Source organism: Onychostoma macrolepis, chromosome 17, assembly GCF_012432095.1.
Source record: "Onychostoma macrolepis isolate SWU-2019 chromosome 17, ASM1243209v1, whole genome shotgun sequence".
NCBI lineage: Eukaryota > Metazoa > Chordata > Actinopteri > Cypriniformes > Cyprinidae > Onychostoma > Onychostoma macrolepis.
Window position 1 is genome coordinate 706,562 of NC_081171.1, and position 19,629 is coordinate 726,190.

General features: G+C 37.0%; 1 protein-coding gene across 10 annotated transcripts; it reads right to left on the bottom strand.

The window, feature by feature from the left end:
• Positions 1-1,333: 1,333 nt before the first annotated feature.
• Positions 1,334-17,456, bottom strand: LOC131522691 (uncharacterized). 10 transcript variants are annotated; one of them, XR_009266611.1, is made up of 8 exons: positions 17,039-17,456; positions 15,995-16,297; positions 13,477-14,179; positions 12,682-12,950; positions 10,904-12,570; positions 3,658-5,111; positions 3,411-3,466; positions 1,334-1,549 (listed from the first exon to the last, which is right to left on the bottom strand). XR_009266611.1 is itself a non-coding variant. In XM_058748333.1 (5 exons), exons 1-5 carry the CDS (start codon positions 17,448-17,450, stop codon positions 12,314-12,316), a joined length of 1,944 nt encoding a protein of 647 aa, XP_058604316.1. In that variant the 5' UTR covers positions 17,451-17,456; the 3' UTR covers positions 8,682-12,313. The 10 variants fall into 10 exon arrangements, 1 of the variants encoding a protein (XP_058604316.1); XR_009266607.1 differs by having other exon boundaries at positions 3,234-3,466; XR_009266614.1 differs by lacking the exon at positions 1,334-1,549 and having other exon boundaries at positions 1,972-3,466; positions 10,904-11,002; positions 11,516-12,570.
• Positions 17,457-19,629: the final 2,173 nt, after the last annotated feature.

The window sequence follows — 19,629 nt, forward strand, 5'->3', positions numbered from 1 at the left end:
GAGTTCATTTGCACATACAGAACGAGCCAAATAACATCAATGCAAGCACGAACAACTAAAGCAAACACATGTGAACATCAGCAAAACGTTACGCACATATAAAACAAACGTTTTGGCTCGAATAAATAAATAAATACAATAAATTGAAAAATATAACAGTTTGCATCAATCTTTTTGAGTTATGACAACTTTCAATGAAATTGGGTTCGACCAACAAAATAGGTAATTAGCAGCATAAATACATTTTTACGTTGATTACTTGGGTTGTTTCAACTAAATGAATGGCAGCTCTGGAAGCTACTGATCTAATCTATTTCAGCTGCTGTAGCACACATTAAATGGAACCTATTTAGCATGTAAATGTAATGAGCAAGATATTAATGAACAGTTAAAACGTAACCCTCGGGTGCTCATTTTTGACCCAAAAATGGTAAATTTTTAAAAATACTTTTTAGAATTGTTTACTTCATGGGAATGGTATGAAACATGGTAAAGGATTTGGCTTTTGCAATGTGAACACACACACACACGCACGTGCACGCACGCACACACACATACAAAAATAAAATACAATTAAAATAAATAAATAAAACAAAATAGAATAAAAATCATGGATATGATTCAAAGCGGTTAAACGGTCCGAAAAAAAAAAACCTGTCACACTGTTCACTTTAGAAATGAATGTCATGTAGTGGAAATGTTTGGTACTGCGGCCAAACAAAATCTTACTGAAAGCTCATTTTTTGTGATATCAACCTCAAATTTAGAACATGACTTTTTTAGATTTATGGCTTGGATTTTATTGCATATTTAGAGTGAAACATGTTTTGGAATTTCATTAAAAAATGTATTCTCTTTAAAAATAGTACTTTTTTTTTTTTTTTTGCATTTTTCATACTAAGAAACTTAAAATTCTATACATTTTTCACTTTTATTTGACTTTTTTCACTTCAGCAATAATCTGCCAAGTGTCATCTTGGCAGAAGACAGAAAACTAAACTTTGTGCTCCAAAGCATTCAAGATTTACAGTCAGTTTATGTTGGAAATTTCATTTTCAGGTCTATGCTCAAAAAGCGATTCATGGATCATATCTATGCATAAATTTATTTAGTAACATAGAATTCCCTAAAAATACTAAATATGAAATAAACTACATTATCAAACTAAAATATAATACATTCATTTCATTAGAGGGGGGAAGGAGGGTTAAAGCAATAGCTTACCCAAAAATGAAAACATTTATGCATTTTTACATTTATGCATTTTAGCAGACGCTTTTATCCAAAGCGACTTATAGTGCATTCAGGCTATACATTTATTTATTTATTTTTTTTTTTTAATCGGTATGAAAATGTGCTGGAATTGTGTTCACCCTCAGGTCTTATGAGATCAGGATGAGTGTGTTTCTTCATCAGATTTGGAGAAATGTATAATTCCATCACTTGCTCAGCAATGGATGCTCTGCAGTGAATGGGTGCCGTCGGAATCTTCACTCATTTCACTCCTCCAGTAAACGTATCATGATTTAAGGATGTTCAGATATTAGCACTGAAAAACAAGACAAAAAGAAAATCATACACTGCAAAAAAAATATTTTCTTCCTTAGTACTTTTGTCTTGTTTTCTAATATAAATATCTACAAATTCTTGAATCAAGATGCATTTACTTGACAAGTAAAATGACTTAAGATTGTCTTGTTTTCTGAAAATATTATCCAAATTTTGTTAGTTTTTGCTTCAAACAAGTAAAAACATCTGCCAATGGGGTATTAAAAAATAATCTTAATTCAAAGGCTAAACAAGATTCTTTTTCTTACCCAGGCAGATGTTTTTACTTGTTTGAAGCAAAAACTAACTAAATTTTACTTGTCAAATAAATGCATCCTGATTCAAGAATTTGTAGATATTTATATTAGAAAACAAGACAACAATCCTAAATCATTATTTGCAGTGTATGGACAAAAGCACTGAGACATTCTCCAAAAGATCTTCTTATTTCACAGAAAGAAAAGCATACAGGTTTGAAGCGAGCTGATCTTTAAGTAAGACAGTCATGAACACATGGAGCGTGTGGTGTTTGGGTTGAGATGAGCGAGTGACTCATCTGTGATCGGGTGAAGTGTGTGTGGTATCTGGTGTCAGACCCAAACTCAGTCCGTCTGTGTTTGTGTGCATCTCCGTCCATCAGCCTCATTCTGTCCGACACACGCGTCTCATCCGAGCGAAGGTCAACCCTCTGCTAAGTGTTCATTTGGGAGTCACTTTTGTGTTGTTTGCTGTCAAAAATGACCAGACACCTGATATGTAACTTTTTTTTTTTTTCAGTAAAATCTATGTAATATTTAATAATATTTTTTTATTTTGAGAGAATTTCATGCCACTAATTAATATTTATGCAATAATTATGATAAAATTTTTCCCATTGAAAACAATAAAAAAAAAAAATGCAAATATTTTCTATTACTTTTCAATTATGGCAGTAATTTTCATGTTAAAATAGAGACAATGCCTTTAAAATCCAATTTTTTTAAAGTCAGATTAGTGCCATCAGGTCGGAGTAAAAAAAGAAAAACTTCTGCAATTCCGTGGTTTAGGCTCTAGATTCCTAATTAATAAATTCTCTAGTTGTTTTTAGACATACATTTTAATTTTTTTAAGTTGTGGATTTGGATACATATTTACACATTCGCAAAGACAACTTTTTGAAAAGGTTTAGATTAGTTTTTTTTATGTTTGTTTGTAATGTCAGTTATATTTTAGACTGTCACCCCTTCATAGCTGTGCACATCACGAATGATTTGTAGATCATACACACAAAAACATCTCTGTATTTTCATATTTTTTCCGTATTTCCCATTTATTTCCAATGGCGGTCATTTTTGACCAAGAAAAACACAAGAGTGAATATATATATTTTTTTACAACCATTTAGCATTTTCCAATCAAGTCCACAATTTTTTTTTGTGCTCACATACCAACTTCCATATAAGTCATCGAGTTTCATACCATTCTGATGAAGTAGCGATTTTTAAAATTTCAAAAAACATTTTTTTTTGGTCTAAAATGCCTGAACAACCCCAGAGGGTTAAGCTTGAGTGTGGCGTGAATGATTCCTGACAATAACACAAACGCAGTTTCCTCAGCTCAGCGTTCATCAAAGCCACACAATCATATGATGGAGATCATAAAACAGCAGGAATATGATCAGCCTCGTGCGTTTCTGTCTCTCTGACCTTTCTCTGCGGGCTTGTTGTGAATTATCGATCTCTGCAGCTTCTGTTTTTGTCTTTGTGCAGGCTGAGTCAGAGCTCGGGTTCAACTTCAGTTTCAGATCATCATTATAATTCATATTTCATAAGAGACGTCAGACGGCAGCAGGTTGCACCTAATAAACGGGTCAGAAAACTCACGACCGATGCTCTGATGATGTTCTCGCCTCAGCTTTCCATCAAAGTCCATCAATCACCTGTTTGAACGACAGAAATGAGTAATATATGATATACAGTGCCCTCCAAAAGTATTGGAACAGTACAGACAAAATTGCTCTGTTGGCCGTGGAGTCAAGACATTTACAAATATGATTAAATGATGAATATGAGACAAAACTACAGAACGTCACATTTTATTATTGGGTGATTCAACACATAGATGTTTTACCAGCTCAGAAGATCAGCACTTGTAGAGTTCATCCCTCGATCTGATGCGTGAGCAGAAGTATTGGAACCGTTGCCTCGCAGGTCTTTCTGAGTGATCAGCTGTGTCCCGTTGCATTAATTCTTCAGATATTAAAAGCAGGGAATGTGATGTATCAGTTATATCCATTACTTCTGCATTCTGAGTCTTGCATTTGATGATGACGCACACAAACCAGGATGAAGACGAGGGAGCTGACTTCGAGAGAAAAGCAAGCAATTTAGATGCTAAAAGAAAAGAGGACACCAGCAACCAACAACTACCTGATAAACTGAGAAAACAACAGCAGCTGATGACAGACAAATCATAAAAGCTGTGAAAATGAATCTTAAAAGACGTGTCTGTTAAGAAACTTCCAGAAAGCTGGGTGATGCTCTGACGATCTACTGTCCTCAGGAGACTCTGACACAGAATTACAGATGCTACGCAGCAAGATACAAACCTCTGACCAGCTCCAGAAATAGAAAGGCAAGATTAGAGTTTATAAAAAGCACAAAGGTGAACCAGAAGAGTTTATGGTTATGATGACAGCAGCAGAATGAATTAGGAAGAGTACAAAACCATCTTACCTACCAATATTCAAGAAAATGCCACCAGATTCATTCAGAAGTGCTTCATATTGCATCAGGACAATGACTCAAAACACCTGCCACTTCAGTCCAGGAGTTTATAAGAGCAGAGAAATGGAAAGTGTTAGATTGCCCGAGTCAATGTCCAGATTTAAATCTGATTGAACATGAATTTCAGCAGCTGAAGAGGAGAGCAAAGGCAGAAACTCCCCAAAACAAGCAACAGTTGGAATCGGCTGCATTAAAGGCTGGGAAAGTATCTGAAAGCATGAGAGCAAGAGTCTGGTGATGTCTATGGGTCACAGACTCACTGCTGGGAAGGGATCTGCAACTAAATAATAGCTTTTAATCTTTTATATCTAGCTTATGTTCAACTGTCCCAATACTTCTGCTCACATCAATGAGTGGGATGAACTCTAAAAGTGCTGTTCTTTTTATTTGGTAAAACATGTATGTGTTGAAACGGCTAATAATGAAATGTGACATTCTGTAGTTTTGTCTCATATTCATCTTTTCATCATATCTGTAAATGTCTTGACTCCACAGCCAACAGAGCAATTTTGTCTTCACTGCTCCAATACTTCATCTTCTGCATATTCCTGCAGGTCTTGTTCAGGTCTTGTGATGAAACGACACAGAAACAGAAAGCATGAATGATGTTCGCTGCGAATGCAATGCAAGACGCTTTTACTGAAAGCATTTGTCAAATACATTATGGCAGATGAAAATCAAGATGCAAACTGGTATCAAAGTTCTTATTTTATTTTGTTCCCTCAACGACTGTCGAGAAGCGGGTTTCCAGAGTCAGGCTTTTTATTGATCAGTCCCTCATTTATCCAGGTGCTGCTTCTGGTGAGTGAAAGAAATGTAAACATAAACAAGCAAGCAAATAAATAAATAAAACCTGCAAAAAAAAATCCCTACAATCTACTGAACAATTCAGCTCTTGAAACCCATAAAATTATGGAATTTAATTCTTACGATAACATTTATTTTATTGAATTATATTAATATATCAACTCTAAAAAAAAAAAAAAATTTAAGAAGTGTTTTAAAAGGGTTCTAGACATTATTAAATCGTGGAAATTAAAAATAAAATATAATGACATCATAGAAGTCTACAATTAATTAATTAATGACTTTTTTCTAGTCATGTCAGATGCTAAAATAGCTTATAGGTTAGAAATTGCTAATTGTGTTTAAAAAAAACATTAAAAAAATATTTACAGAATTGAATTATTATAGGCTATAAATTATTTTATTTTATTATTTCTAAACCAAAAATGTTTGAATTTTAAAATTGTGATTTTGGAAATAAATAACATATTAGGAAATTATGTAAACCCAAATTCTATATTTAATAAATTTTTCTAGTAATGTCAAACTGTACATTATTTGGGGGGGTCAAAAAAATGGCCTACGAACTCTACTATTAATAATATAACTCAACTACAAATAATAATAATAAGAATTATTATTATTATTAAAATAAAAATATTTAAATAAGAGAACACATAATACAGTCTGAAAACAATGCTCATGTAAATGAGTGCAGACTTCAAAGACTAAATATAAGCTGGTTTATCAGGAGGATCCTCAGTTTTTCTGGCTTGACCTGAAGGAAGCGTTTGAGCCGTCTCTCCAGGTTCCCGCTCAAGTGTTTCAGAGTCCGAACGGACCAGAAGCCGTCTGAAAGGTTAATGTGATTCTAACCTGATTTCAGCCTTCATTAAAGAAGCATGTGAGCGTTCAGCGAGAGAACATCAGGAGCAAGCGTCTGAAGCTGCTTCTGTGTAGAGACTGATCTCAGTGTTAGGTTTGTTCAGCTGCTTACACACGAATACAAACAGCAGAAGCACACACCAAATCTGCAAAAGCAGACACTAATTCTCAGCCTTTGACTCAGTCATACAACACTTCTTGCAAAACACAACACACGATTCTCTGTGTAACACACGCAAATCTATCAGGAATTACTATTTGCTTTTGAGATGCGTTTGCAGTGCAGTGCTTCATTTTTCCATTTCGCATTTTGTGTGTGCAATTCTTGGATTTGTGTGTTAAGTTTTGACAGCATCATCATCATCATCTCAATGACCGCTTTCATCAGGCTGTTCTTCCTCAGTGTATCGGTCTTGTTTTCCAGAACAAATGCCAAATGACTGAAGATAAGACGTCTTGTTTTCTGAGAAACTGAGCACAATGAGTTTGACTGTAATTTCTCGTCGCTGTTCTTGAAGGAAGCGCTCGGCGAGGAAATCTGTGTGGCCTTTGCAGGTCGTGCATTATTAACACGGAGCATGTTGAACAAATATAAATCTAATGGAGTCATTGACTTCATGTGCTGCTAAATGTCAAGACATTCATACATTCACACGGCTGACATACAGCTGCAGCGTTATAATCTGTGCCATTCAAACAGCTCTCAGCGCTCAGAATCCAAGCTTTAGAAGAATCATACATGCAAAATAATCATTCTTTATTCAGTAATAATAATAATACATCATTATTAATATTACTGTAAATAATCAATATTATACTGTAAAATTATATATTATTCTAAAATTACTATTATTACACTTTAATAATCATTAAATTGTGTACATATTTTATTTACATATATTTTTACATTACATATATATTTTATTATATAAATTATTATTATTATACTGTAGTAATAATAATTATTATTATTATATAAAACTATTACCATAATTTGTTATACTATACTGCTACTAATATATTAAAGTAAATAAACATTTATATAACTATTATTAAATTATCATAATTTTTATTAAAATAAGTTTTTTATATATTATTAAATTAGTATTATTTTATTAGATATTACTTTTTATTATTATCCTACAGTAACAGCAACAAAAATTGTTATTAATTAAAATGAATATATTATTATAAATAATTGTTTTGTTATTATTATCATTTGTTATACTATATCAACAGTAATACAATTTACCATTAAAATAAAATTATACATAAATAATAATAATCATTACAAAACTGATAATACAATCTCAACCAAAATATGGACTAAATCTGAAAATGAGGCGCCGGCAGTTATTAATACAGTATATCAAATCATTTCTCACTGTGAGGATCCTTCCTGAGCTCCCAGAGATCTGCTCACGCAGCGGCTTTAGCCTGAAAACACACCTGACATATGAATGTTAAACAGGCCTGATGAGTCACGGCTCGTTAGACACGCTCGTTAACATCTTCATCCAGATCTCAGACGCCTGAATCAAAGATCCGTCTCAAGCTGCTAAACCCATATTTCATGGACATATTTCTCCTGGACAAAATATATTTTAAATATATGCTAAATATATACAGTGAGGAAAATAAGTATTTGAACACCCTGCTATTTTGCAAGTTCTCCCACTTAGAAATCATGGAGGGGTCTGAAACTGTCATCGAGGTGCATGTCCACTGTGAGAGACATAATCTAAAAAAAAATCCAGAAATCACAATGTATGATTTTTAACTATTTATTTGTATGATACAGCTGCAAATAAGTATTTGAACACCTGAGAAAATCAATGTTAATATTTGGTACAGTAGCCTTTGTTTGCAATTACAGAGGTCAAACGTTTCCTGTAGTTTTTCACCAGGTTTGCACACACTGCAGGAGGGATTTTGGCCCACTCCTCCACACAGATCTTCTCTAGATCAGTCAGGTTTCTGGCCTGTCGCTGAGAAACACGGAGTTTGAGCTCCTCCAAAGATTCTCTATTGGGTTTAGGTCTGGAGACTGGCTCGCCACGCCAGAACCTTGATATGCTTCTTACAGAGCCACTCCTTGGTTATCCTGGCTGTGTGCTTGGTCATTGTCATGTTGGAAGACCCAGCCTCGACCCATCTTCAATGCTCTAACTGAGGGAAGGAGGTTGTTCCCCAAAATCTCGCAATACATGGCCCCGGTCATCCTCTCCTTAATACAGTGCAGTCGCCCCCAAAGCATGATGCTACCACCCCCATGCTTCACAGTAGGGATGGTGTTCTTGGGATGGTACTCATTATTCTTCCTCCAAACACGTTTAGTGGAATTATGACCAAAAAGTTCTATTTTGGTCTCATCTGACCACATGACTTTCTCCCATGAGTCCTCTGGATCATCCAAATGGTCATTGGCAAACTTAAGTCGGGCCTGGACATGTGCTGGTTTAAGCAGGGGAACCTTCCATGCCATGCATGATTGTATCATACAAATAAATAGTTAAAAAATCATACATTGTGATTTCTGGATTTTTTTTTTTAGATTATGTCTCTCACAGTGGACATGCACCTACGATGACAATTTCAGACCCCTCCATGATTTCTAAGTGGGAGAACTTGCAAAATAGCAGGGTGTTCAAATACTTATTTTCCTCACTGTATATATAAATATATTCCTGGATTGAGTGCAAAATATATTTGTAAATGCTTTTTTGAAAAATACATTTATATTTTACATAAATACAACATTTTTGGCAATTTTTGCATATTTTGAAAAACATTTGAAAATATATAAATAGAAAATATATTTTGCATATGGGATATTCAACCACTAGTAAGTAAAAATGTTATTAAAACATAGCACTAGTACAAGCGATCAGTCAATAAGAGACAGTCCAAAAAATATAACAAATAATAATCAATAGAAAGAGTAAAAATATACAGTCTACTGTGTATCTACTTTGTCGCAATTCTATAAAAGCACAGATGGGAGGGAAAATTCTGCGGGTGATTTACTGAAAAGGTGCAGGTTAAAGAACATCTCATTTCCATCATGACCAGCGCAATCTACCCAGAGCAGCACAAATTACTGCCTGCTTTAAGGCATGCTTTTTTGGGCATTAAAAAATGCTGAAAATACCAGTGAATTGACGAGCGCAAATCTTAGTAAATCGCGTTGCATGATTAATTGAAATACTCTCCTCCCATAAATTTACCAGTCAAAAGGGAAACTCCTGCAAATGCATATTCAATAAGGTGAGTCGCAACTATAACTCTGTCTTTTATCAGCGCTAGTTTCCCACTGCGTGTCTTTAGTAAACCCTGACTAGTTTTTAACGCCAAATGAGGGTTTGCGCTGATGCAAGCTGATAGTAAATCTGGCCCTTAGACTTCAAAAATTAATTAACGTTGTGTTTGTTTGTGAAAACAAAACAAGCACGAATATTAAACTTGTGTGTGTGTGTGTGTGTGTGAGTAAGACTGAGAGTGTGAGAGTAAGTGTGTGTATGAGCACAAGTAAGAGTGTGTGAGCATGAGTGCGTGCATGTCAGTGTGTGAGAGTACGAGTGAGAGTATGAGAGTGTGTCAGTGCGTGTGCACAAGTGTGTGCATGAGAGTACGAGTAAGTGTGAGAGTAAGAGTGTGTGTGTGTGTGACAGTGAGTGTGTGAGAGTAAGTGTGTGCATGAGCACAAGTAAGAGTGTGTGTGTGTGTGAGAGTAAGTGTGTGCATGAGCACAAGTAAGAGTGTGTGAGCATGAGTGCGTGCATGTCAGTGTGTGAGAGTACGAGTGAGAGTATGAGAGAGTGTGTCAGTGCGTGTGCACAAGTGTGTGCATGAGAGTACGAGTAAGTGTGAGAGTAAGAGTGTGTGCGTGTGTGACAGTGAGTGTGTGAGAGTACGTGTGTGAAAGTGAGTGTGTGATTATAAACAGACCATGAGCTTCAGCTTCAACAGACACATCTGATTGTGAGCTACTGAAGTGAATGTGAATCCTAAACTCTCCTCTGATGCGTCACACGTCCAGCACTGAACACCATCTGCTGCTCTCTCACACACACACACACACACACACACACACACACACACACACACACACGAGGTGTCGTCAGGCAGAAACACACAGACAGAAGTGACACAGAAACTGCATGTCAGGAGTCACGTGTGTGTGTTTCTGCAGAACACCATATGGAGCTCTCCCACACACTCGCTCACACACACACACACACACACACACACACACACTACAGGAAATGTCAGGCGCTCCCGTCCTGTCGCTCTGTGTTTATCAGTGTGTGTGCCGGCGGTGCTGCTCTGTGTGGAGGACGATCACACGCTCCATCAGTGCAATAAAACACCAGCGAGACCTTCAGTGGCTTCTCCTCTTCTTCAGCGAATCCAGCACTGGATTCTCTGATCGTTGATAATGAAGAGTTCATCTCACACACACACACACACACACACACACACACACACACACACGTCTGTCTCTCAGCTAATCTCAACCCATCAGAGTCAAATGGAGAACAGACGTGAACTTCTGAAGATCACACCATGATGAGTTGAAGGTGTCATGAACATTCACACATTTATCTGAGTGTTGATGGGAATATGAGACATTTTGGGGCTTAAAAGACAATTAATATTATGGATTTACTCGATCGGATGAGAACAAAACCTCAACTGAATAATGACCATTTTCTTCTGTAGAGCTGCAGAAATGAAAAGGAAAGTAACAGTGTTAATGTTGAACAATTGATCAATTTCAGCAGTAAAGCAGCTCTACAGCATGTGAAGATATGAATGAGATTCGAGAGCTTGAGGAAGAATCATCTGTGTTTCAGCACAGTCAGGGTGAATTATTCCTCAGTGAAGTAAAAGTGAAATCATAACTGACTATTATTTACCTTTTTGATTGTGTTCCTGGTGTTAAAACTCATGAGTTATTCTGAAGAAGGAAAGATGGATGGAAGGTGGATTCATGAGACCAGACCCGCAGTGCTTTTCTGTTAAAGAAACACAATAAAATGAATGATTGCACATGAACACTGGATGAGACACAATCAGCCCAAACACACACAAACAAACGTGCACACATTCAAATGCACACATCACAAACATGCACACACTCATAAACACATGCACAATTACAAACACATACTCACAAACACACACATGCACAATTACAAACATGCGCACACTCACACACACAAATACACACACGTACACAATGACACAAACACATGCACACACTCACAAAAATAAACGCTCTCTCTCTCAAACACACACAAACAGAGCTGCAGAATAATGCAGATGATATGAGGATATTAATCTCCAGACGGATGTTCAGGCTCATGTGTCCCGCTGCAGTAACACGATTACACGCATTCTGTGCTTCACAATTAAACCTCAATTAAAGCTGTAATCCTGATTAATTGATGCTTTGATTAGATGCTGATCAAACGTTTTCTAGTGTTTCCTTCAGGCTGTAAGTGACATTTAAACCTTCATTAACCCACAGCAGACTGATGCAGATCCACAGCATCAACCATCGGATGGGACTGAAACAGACGACACACACACACACACACACACACGAATTGATAATAATCAGAAGCGTTTCTTGAGCAGCAAATCAGCATATTAGAATGATTTCTGAAGGATCATGTAGCACAGAAAATAACTTCCAAATTGCAAAAATAAGGTGGATAAATAAAAGCATCAAAATGCTTCAAATTTTGGAAAAGTCTAATTTCTAAAAAAAAAAAAAAAAACACTTTTTATTTTCTATGCAAGCTTGGAATTTGTTCTTAGAAAAGATGGTGTTTGGTGTAAAAGTATAAAATCAAAACATATCATGATGGAATTCTGAACAACAACACTGACAACAACAACACTTCATAACTTTTTATATTTTGATTGTTTTATTGAACTATGTGCAGAGATTTGATTTGAACGATTTCTGATTTTGCTCACATTTATGTATATATATTTTTACAAAATATAATTTTTTATTACGTTACTTATTTTTATTTTATATTTTTTTAACTTATTCATCTGTAGTTTTTTTATGTGCTCTATTTAGTTTTTATCTGTGCAATTATTCATCTGCACTGTAAAAAATACATAAAAATACATTAAAAGTGCAAAAAATTATAATAATTTCAATATTTTATTTAATTTTATTTAATTTTTTTTTTTTAATTATTATTTTTATTTTGCTCAGTTTTTATTTAGCAGTTTTTATCTGTGCTATTTTATTTTAACTTGTTTTGCTCTGTTTTGTTTTTATCTGTGCACTTTTTCATATCCACGCTCTAATTTTTTTTTAGCTGCCATTTTTTCCTGTTTCTGCCTGTTTTTATGCCCTGCAGCTTTAGTTTTCGCTGCTGCACAAGGTCAGCATTGAGAAGCATCAGCTTCTTCAGGACGTCTCTGGAGGGCCTGATGCATCTCGACTTCATGACGTGATCAACAGCCTCCTCCACCATCATGTCATGGCAGATCATCAGATACGCCAGAAACAGAGTCGCCGAGTGCTCGACACCCTGCTTGCAGCAAATCAGCACCTTACCTGAGGAAAGAAATACAGGAAGACGGTCAGAAACCTCATTCCTATACTGCAAAACACTTGATAAAAGATGAGTAATGCAGTGTGTGTGTGTGTGAGTGTGTCTCAGCTTACTCGCTCGCTTATCCAGGGCCTTGTCAATGAATTTGGCGGCTGGCATGAAGTACTCGCTGATGTCAGAACAGCATCTGTCCGCTGTAGGCAAGCCGTAATAATTGATGTGCAAGCCTCTGTAATATCTGGACCTTGTATTGACCGATCCTACTATGTCTTCATCATTAAATGTTCCCAAGTAATACTTCAGGTCCTTCTTTTGGGCTGCAGCGTTGAGGATGTGAGTGATGCACATCTCCTTCAGCGCATCTCGGTCTGTTGCGATCTCTCTGCACAAGAACACAATGGCCTGGGTTAGTCTTTCATAAAGAGGATTTACCGTGTAGAATAAATGTGACCCTGGACCACAAAACCAGTCATGAGGGTCAAGTTTTCGAATTTGAGAATTATGCATCATCTGAAAGCTGAATAAATAAGGTTTCCATTGATGTATGGTTTGTTGGACAATATTTGGCTGAGATACAACTATTTGAAAATCTGGAATCTGAGGGAGCAGAAAAATCTAAATATTGAGAAAATCACCTTTAAAGTTGTCCAAATGAAGTTCTTAGCAATGCATATTACTAATCAGAAATTAAGTTTTGATATATTTACGGTAGGAAATTTACTAAATATCTTCATGAAACATGATCTTTGCTTAATATCCTAATGATTTTTGGCATAAAAGAAAAACCGATAATTTTGACCCATACAATGTATTGTTGGCTATTGCTACAAATATAGCTGTGCTGCTTATGACTGCTTTTGTGGAAATGACAGAACAATGAGAGAAATACAGTTGTGTTGCAGACTTACTCATCTCCGATGAAGACTCTGGGCCAGACATTAGACACGTGTCTTTCTTTGAGCAGTGTGCATTTCTTCAAACGATCCTCCAGTTGGAACATGTTTAAAGGGATGTAGTTTTCCAACCTTGAAACCGGCTCAGGAATGCTTGGATCATCTAGAGCAGCCAGATACCATTCAGGTTGTGGCTTGGGAACGCTTGGACCCGGGACATTCAACTCCACCGAATCGACCAGATCTTCTTCAGGTTCCGGCTCAGGGAAGCTTGAACCCGGGGCGTACAATTCCACCGAATCAACCACATCCCATTCACGTTCAGGAGGATCATCCAGATCCTCTTCAGGGTTCGGCTCAGGAACACTTGGACCCGGGGCATAAAGTTCCACTGAATTAACCAGATCCCGTTCAAGTTCAGGATCTGGCTCAGGAACGTTTGAACCCAGAGAGTACAGCTCTACTGCATCAACCAGATCCCATTTAGGTTCTGAAGGAGCAACCAGATCTTCTTCAGGTTCTGGAACACCTAGACCCGGGGTGTACAGTTCCACCGAATCAACCAGATCCCATTTAGGTTCTGGTTTAGGAACGCTCAGGTCCATCTCAGGCCATGCAGCGATGCTAATTTTCTTTATGTTCCTCACTGCAACATATTCTGCTTTCTTGGTCATGACGAAGCCATGAACTTTCTTAATCTTCATCACTTTGGTACTTTCTGATAAAAGAAGAAAAACAAATAATGCGGCGTTAGAACCATCTCTAACCAGATTGTTGTAAAGGCTCCTTTAAGAGAGGGCTTTTATTCTGACATCATATGAGCAGTCTCGTTAGTTAAGCCGCTGTTGCCTGCTGAAGTGTACATCTTTCGAGTCGATCGCTGAAAGGACATTTCTACTTGTTCAGTTGCGATATTTCGTTATTGCGTTATTTTTGTGTTTATTGAGATCGGTATTGAGTTATTTATAACTGCATCACCCGCACATGTATAGACATGCCCGCAGCCATCGTTTCTGTTAATTTAGTTTAATGATTCTGCTCGAGATGTGATTATTTCTTCTTTATGGATATGGATATCACTGTTTTGTTTTCCATGATACTGCGGTGACGTGATATTGATTATTTTGAGATGTTTATACCAAACTAGCGATCACATTCTGATGGGTCCTGATTATAGTCATATATGGAGAGACGTTTATCATGTTAGATGATTGCTTATAGTGCATACTCTGATACTTTTATTCTCCCTTCTTGGATTGTATTGTTCACTGAGGAATGGTACAGATGAGGATTTAGTATACTTTGGCTGCCTTTATGTACCAATGGATTTTTATCATTGTGTATATGCTTAATTATTGTTATTCATGACTGTTTATTGTATTTCTTGTATTCCAGACTAATGCCTCTACTGCCTGCAAATTGATAATATTCTATCAATACATCATCTAAACCCAATCACCTGTCTCCTCATCCTTTATATTATATTGTGCTCTAACCGGCACCCAGGGGGTTCACTCATCCAATTGACCTATCGGTAAGCCCCTCCCCTCGAACGCAGACTAGCCAATGGCAGTCGAGTATCAGCTGCACGGGGAGCGAACTCGGACATCTTTAGGTTTCAGCGCCATAGAGAAACATCGGAAGATCCGAAGCTCGCATCGGTTTCATGGGGTTTATGCTTCAAAAATGGAAAGACGATGTGTCTGGGGTACTTGTAACACTGATTCCAGGTATCCTGAGAGGATGGGCAATATAATTTATTTTATTACATTTCCTGAATCAAAACAAAACAGAGCAAAATGTCCCTAAGTATTCAAACCCAATACAAATGAAGACAAAAACGTTCATTTTCTGGTTGACATACACTCATTAAGTTACAATTTTCATCTGCTCAAGAAGAACATTAATGTTATCTTGTGCTTTAGCAAGGTGTCTCTGGCTAAAACTAGCTAACGTTAAAGTTAGTGAGTCCATGCTAACGTACAAACCTAAATAGCGGACTCTTCTCGCATCTTGTACAGTGTAGGTCAAAAACACATAAACGAAGTTCTACATTTCAGTGCCTCTCCATATTAAACTGGTTAAATGTACATTAATTTAATCGTACCCTGCGATACATGAACAGTGTTGATCCTGCATGTTGTCATCCGCGATCGTGATGACCGACCGTAATATGAGACTTCTCCCGCTTGCATTGTGATCTGTAAACCTCGCTTCTAGTTACCCACTGTATTTATTTTTTTAATATTTTATAAATCCCTCCATGGAATATTTAATTCCCATTTGGTGGCCTTCTGTGTCCAAAATTGTGCAAAAACATCATGGGACAAGGTTTTCACACTGCAGCGGTCATTGAAAGACAGTGAGCAACTCCTTTTGTTTGTCCGAGGGAGCAACAGTAACTAAGGGGGGCGGGGCTTACCGATAGGTCAATTGCAAATCAGATCCTGACAGTCAAAGTCTCTCCAACACAGATTAAACATGAGTAATTAGTCCAAATTGTAAGACGACATTTCTATTTGCATCTTTTCACCTTTTGGGCTGACGTACGATTCCTTTGGATCAACCATATCCAGTTTAGGTTCAGGAGGAGCAATCAGATCTGTTTCTGGGGGAGCAACCAGATCCATTTCAGGAATACAAAATTGCTCGGTATTGACTAGATCCATTTCAGGTTCTGGCTCAGGAGCTCTTGGATCTGGGACACATGATTCCTCTGGATCCAGAAGATCCACTTCAGGTTGCCCAACAGACTTCGGCGTTTTTCTCTGGGGAAATGCACGAATTCGTTGGGAGAATGCCTTAATTTTCTTGAACATCCGCCTAGCAGTGTTTTCTGAAAAAAAGAGGAAAACAAACTACATAAGTAAAGTTTGATGACAAACTTGACCAAAGTCTAGTCTGAAAGTTTAAAATAACTTCTAAAAGCTTGAAGTTTAAAGGCTTTACTCAAAAAATTCAGAGAAAGTCAGAAAGATACTTCAAACCCCATTAGACCTCATATGACTGCTAAGAAACCACATCAAAAACCAATTAGACCTTTAAAAATCACTTAGAGTCCTCTACTAGTTGTTTCTATCATGTTTCCAACAGGTTTTAGAATATAGATAGATAGACTCTAAACAAGACATTACTGTCAAAAGTTTTCACCCCCTAACTGGAAATCTATCAGAGTTTGTTCTTGTTTAGAAGTTGGCTATAAGTCTGATCACTTAGAAAAGATAGCACAGCAAAATTCAGATCATTCTGAAGAACTGTGCCAGGTTTGGTGGATAAACTCTAAACAAGTCATTATGGGCCAAAAGTTTTCACACCCTTAATGGAAATCTGAGTTTGCACTTGTTTAGAAGTCGGATCAGTTAGAAAATATACAGCAACAAACTTCAGACCAGCCTGAAGGTTCATGCCAAATTTGGTGGTTGTAGCTTGAAAGCTCAAGGAGGTGTTACTCTTGGAAAATCAGGGTGTCAGAGAATATGGAAGACTAACACATTTAAACAGGAAAAGCCAACATAATAATACACTATCAGAAACATCTCTAACTACACAAATAAACACGAATAAGACGTGTCTTCACCTGTTGGGCGGTTCTTCTCCACTTGCACTAAAGCTTCCGGCTCGCGCAGATCTTCAGCGTAGATCACCAGCGTAGGGTTCTTCAGCTCTGAGATGCCATCGTTCCCGTTCATCTCCAGCAGCAAATCGTTCACGTCACAGACCGAGCTGCCATCATTCTCGTTAACCTCCAGCTGCAGGCGCATCTCTCCTGGACTACAGTAACTGATGGAGACCTTATCGTTCGTTACGACCTGCAGCTTCACATCTACGTCTTGAGATGCGCTGCAGCCGATAAGGTCGTAGATGGCGTCGGCGATCTCAAACTCCAGCTGCACATCTTTATCATCTAATGCGAAGCAACCGTAAGCGGAGTGTAAGGCGCCGTTGATGTAAACCTCCAGAAGCACCTCTCTGGCCTCTGGTGTTCTCATACTGACAAATCAATAATCTGTATCTGATAATGTTAGTTTAAACTGTATCTGATACACTCTGTTTGTACAGATGGAATATTTCTCGATCTGTAATCGCAGACTTTCACTCACTCTGCTCCGAGTATCACTCGACTACAGGAGGTTCTGCGAGCACGAGGCCTTTTTACCAGAATGAGTCTGTGACGTCATCACGCAGCGGCGCGTCTCGTTGGCGTTCCACAGTTGCCATGGAAACGGAATGTTTACAAACAGCAGCGGGAGCGCGACGGCTTGTGTGTTTTCTCTGATTCGCTCATTATATCAGAAAATACATAATTAAGCACGGTTTTTTTTAGCGGTTTCAAGTATGATTGCTATCGCGTTTACTGCGATCCATCTTCCGCACATTTACCAGGTTTGTGAATGCAGTTTTGCCGTCTGAATGCGAAGATTCATGAACAAATGACTCATTTGAACAGCTCCTTTTTATGATTCATTTTTACTGGTTTGAATCAGTCACTGAATGAACTCGTTTAGATCAGTCATGTTTGTGTGCCGAAGACTCGAGTAACTTCACTTATGGTAATTTCTGACTACATTGGGACTGATTTGACATATTTACATTAATGGCTGCGTTTATTCTGTCTCTGTCAAACCCGATGCAAGAAGAAACGAATTGAATTGACTCAAGAAAATGCTTGATTTTCCACTAGATAGCACACAAACACTGCAGCGCTGTTCTAAACATCCGTGTTTTACTCTAATAAATAAATAAATAAGATTACTAAAAATATACAAATAGTTTATAGTAATAGAAATACGTCTAAAAACTATTTGAAATGAAATAACAGCTAAATTAATTAATTCTTTATTTTACTTATATTACTTGTAATTTAATTAATTAAAAAATTACCATGAAAAATAAACACTGGTTTTAGTACACCTAAATTAAAAATTAATAAATATAAATGTTGCTTTGGCAATAGAAATATGCTTAAGTACTGAAAAATGTAAATTAAATAAAAGATAAATTAGATTAACTTTATTTTACTTATATTTCCTGTATTTACTTATATTTTACTAGTAACTATAATTATTATAATTTTATTAATTATAATAAATTATTAATGTATACCTAATCCTGACAAAAGCACATTAAATTTCTTTAAAAAACAACAACAACAACAACACTAAAATGATCATAAAGAAATAAGCACTAGTTTTAGCTGAGCTCGGTAAACACAGGGTTCAGCTCAGATCATATTCATCCAGACTGCATATGAACTGTATTTAATGTCATCTGAGTCATATTTTCTTTGTGCAGTTTTTGAAGATGAAGGCGTCGCACAACCTGCCCATGATTCATCTGTCAAACGAGAGCAGAATACAGTAATCCAGCACGCTTCTCTTCTGAGCAGTCTTCTCATGTTTGATGATATTCACGTGTGTTTTGTGACCTTGTGTAACGACTCGAGCGCGTCTGGAGTCACAGGCGCTCAGTGAAGGATGTTGTTTACGGGGCCGTCGGGCCCCGCAGCACACAGGAGCCTAATTACAGCTGGCGGTCTGGTCTGGTCTGGTCTGGTCCGGTCTGGTGTTTGGCTGCAGGCGACACCGCCGTGTTTTTTCAGACGTCTCTCCTCTCAGCAGCAGCTGACGCTCCAATTAAACCCAATGTGACATTCTGTTATTAGCAAACTAGTCAATTTGGCCTCGTGTGATGAGAGACCTTTAAGAAACAGCGGTCGATGAGACTCTGGAGACACTAGAGCCGTCTGTCTGTCGACTCAATCACCCTCAGACTGCAGATCTGAGCTCCATCAGGTTATTAATAACACTGCAACAGCTGATCTGTGCTGCACAAAACAACACTGACACACTAAACAACAGATACACATACAGCAGATGTATTATGTGCATTTAAAAAAAGTCAAATGTATTTAAAGTGTAAAAACTAATTTTTCTTCTGGGAAACCAGTTTGTTTCTTTTTCTTTCTTTCTTGATGCTCGCTAGATTGAACTTGAAAACTGATTTCAGTGATAAATAAAAAGAAAACAACTGAGTACCACAATGAATGCATTAATAAATATTATTTATTAATTTAAAAATTACTACTAATTATTTTCTGATATTCTGTTGTCTGTCTAAAATGAACTAAATCATAAAAATGTCAAATTAAAGTAAATATTGTTAAATAAA

Excerpts from the sequence above, each read along its gene's own strand:
- LOC131522691 (XM_058748333.1), bottom strand. The coding sequence starts at position 17,450 with ATGAGAACACCAGAGGCCAGAGAGGTGCTTCTGGAGGTTTACATCAAC. Across the intron at positions 16,298-17,038 it reads GGAGAAGAACCGCCCAACAG|AAAACACTGCTAGGCGGATG; the intron begins GTGAAGACACGT and ends TCTTTTTTTCAG. Across the intron at positions 12,571-12,681 it reads GGCCCTGGATAAGCGAGCGA|GTAAGGTGCTGATTTGCTGC; the intron begins GTAAGCTGAGAC and ends TTCTTTCCTCAG.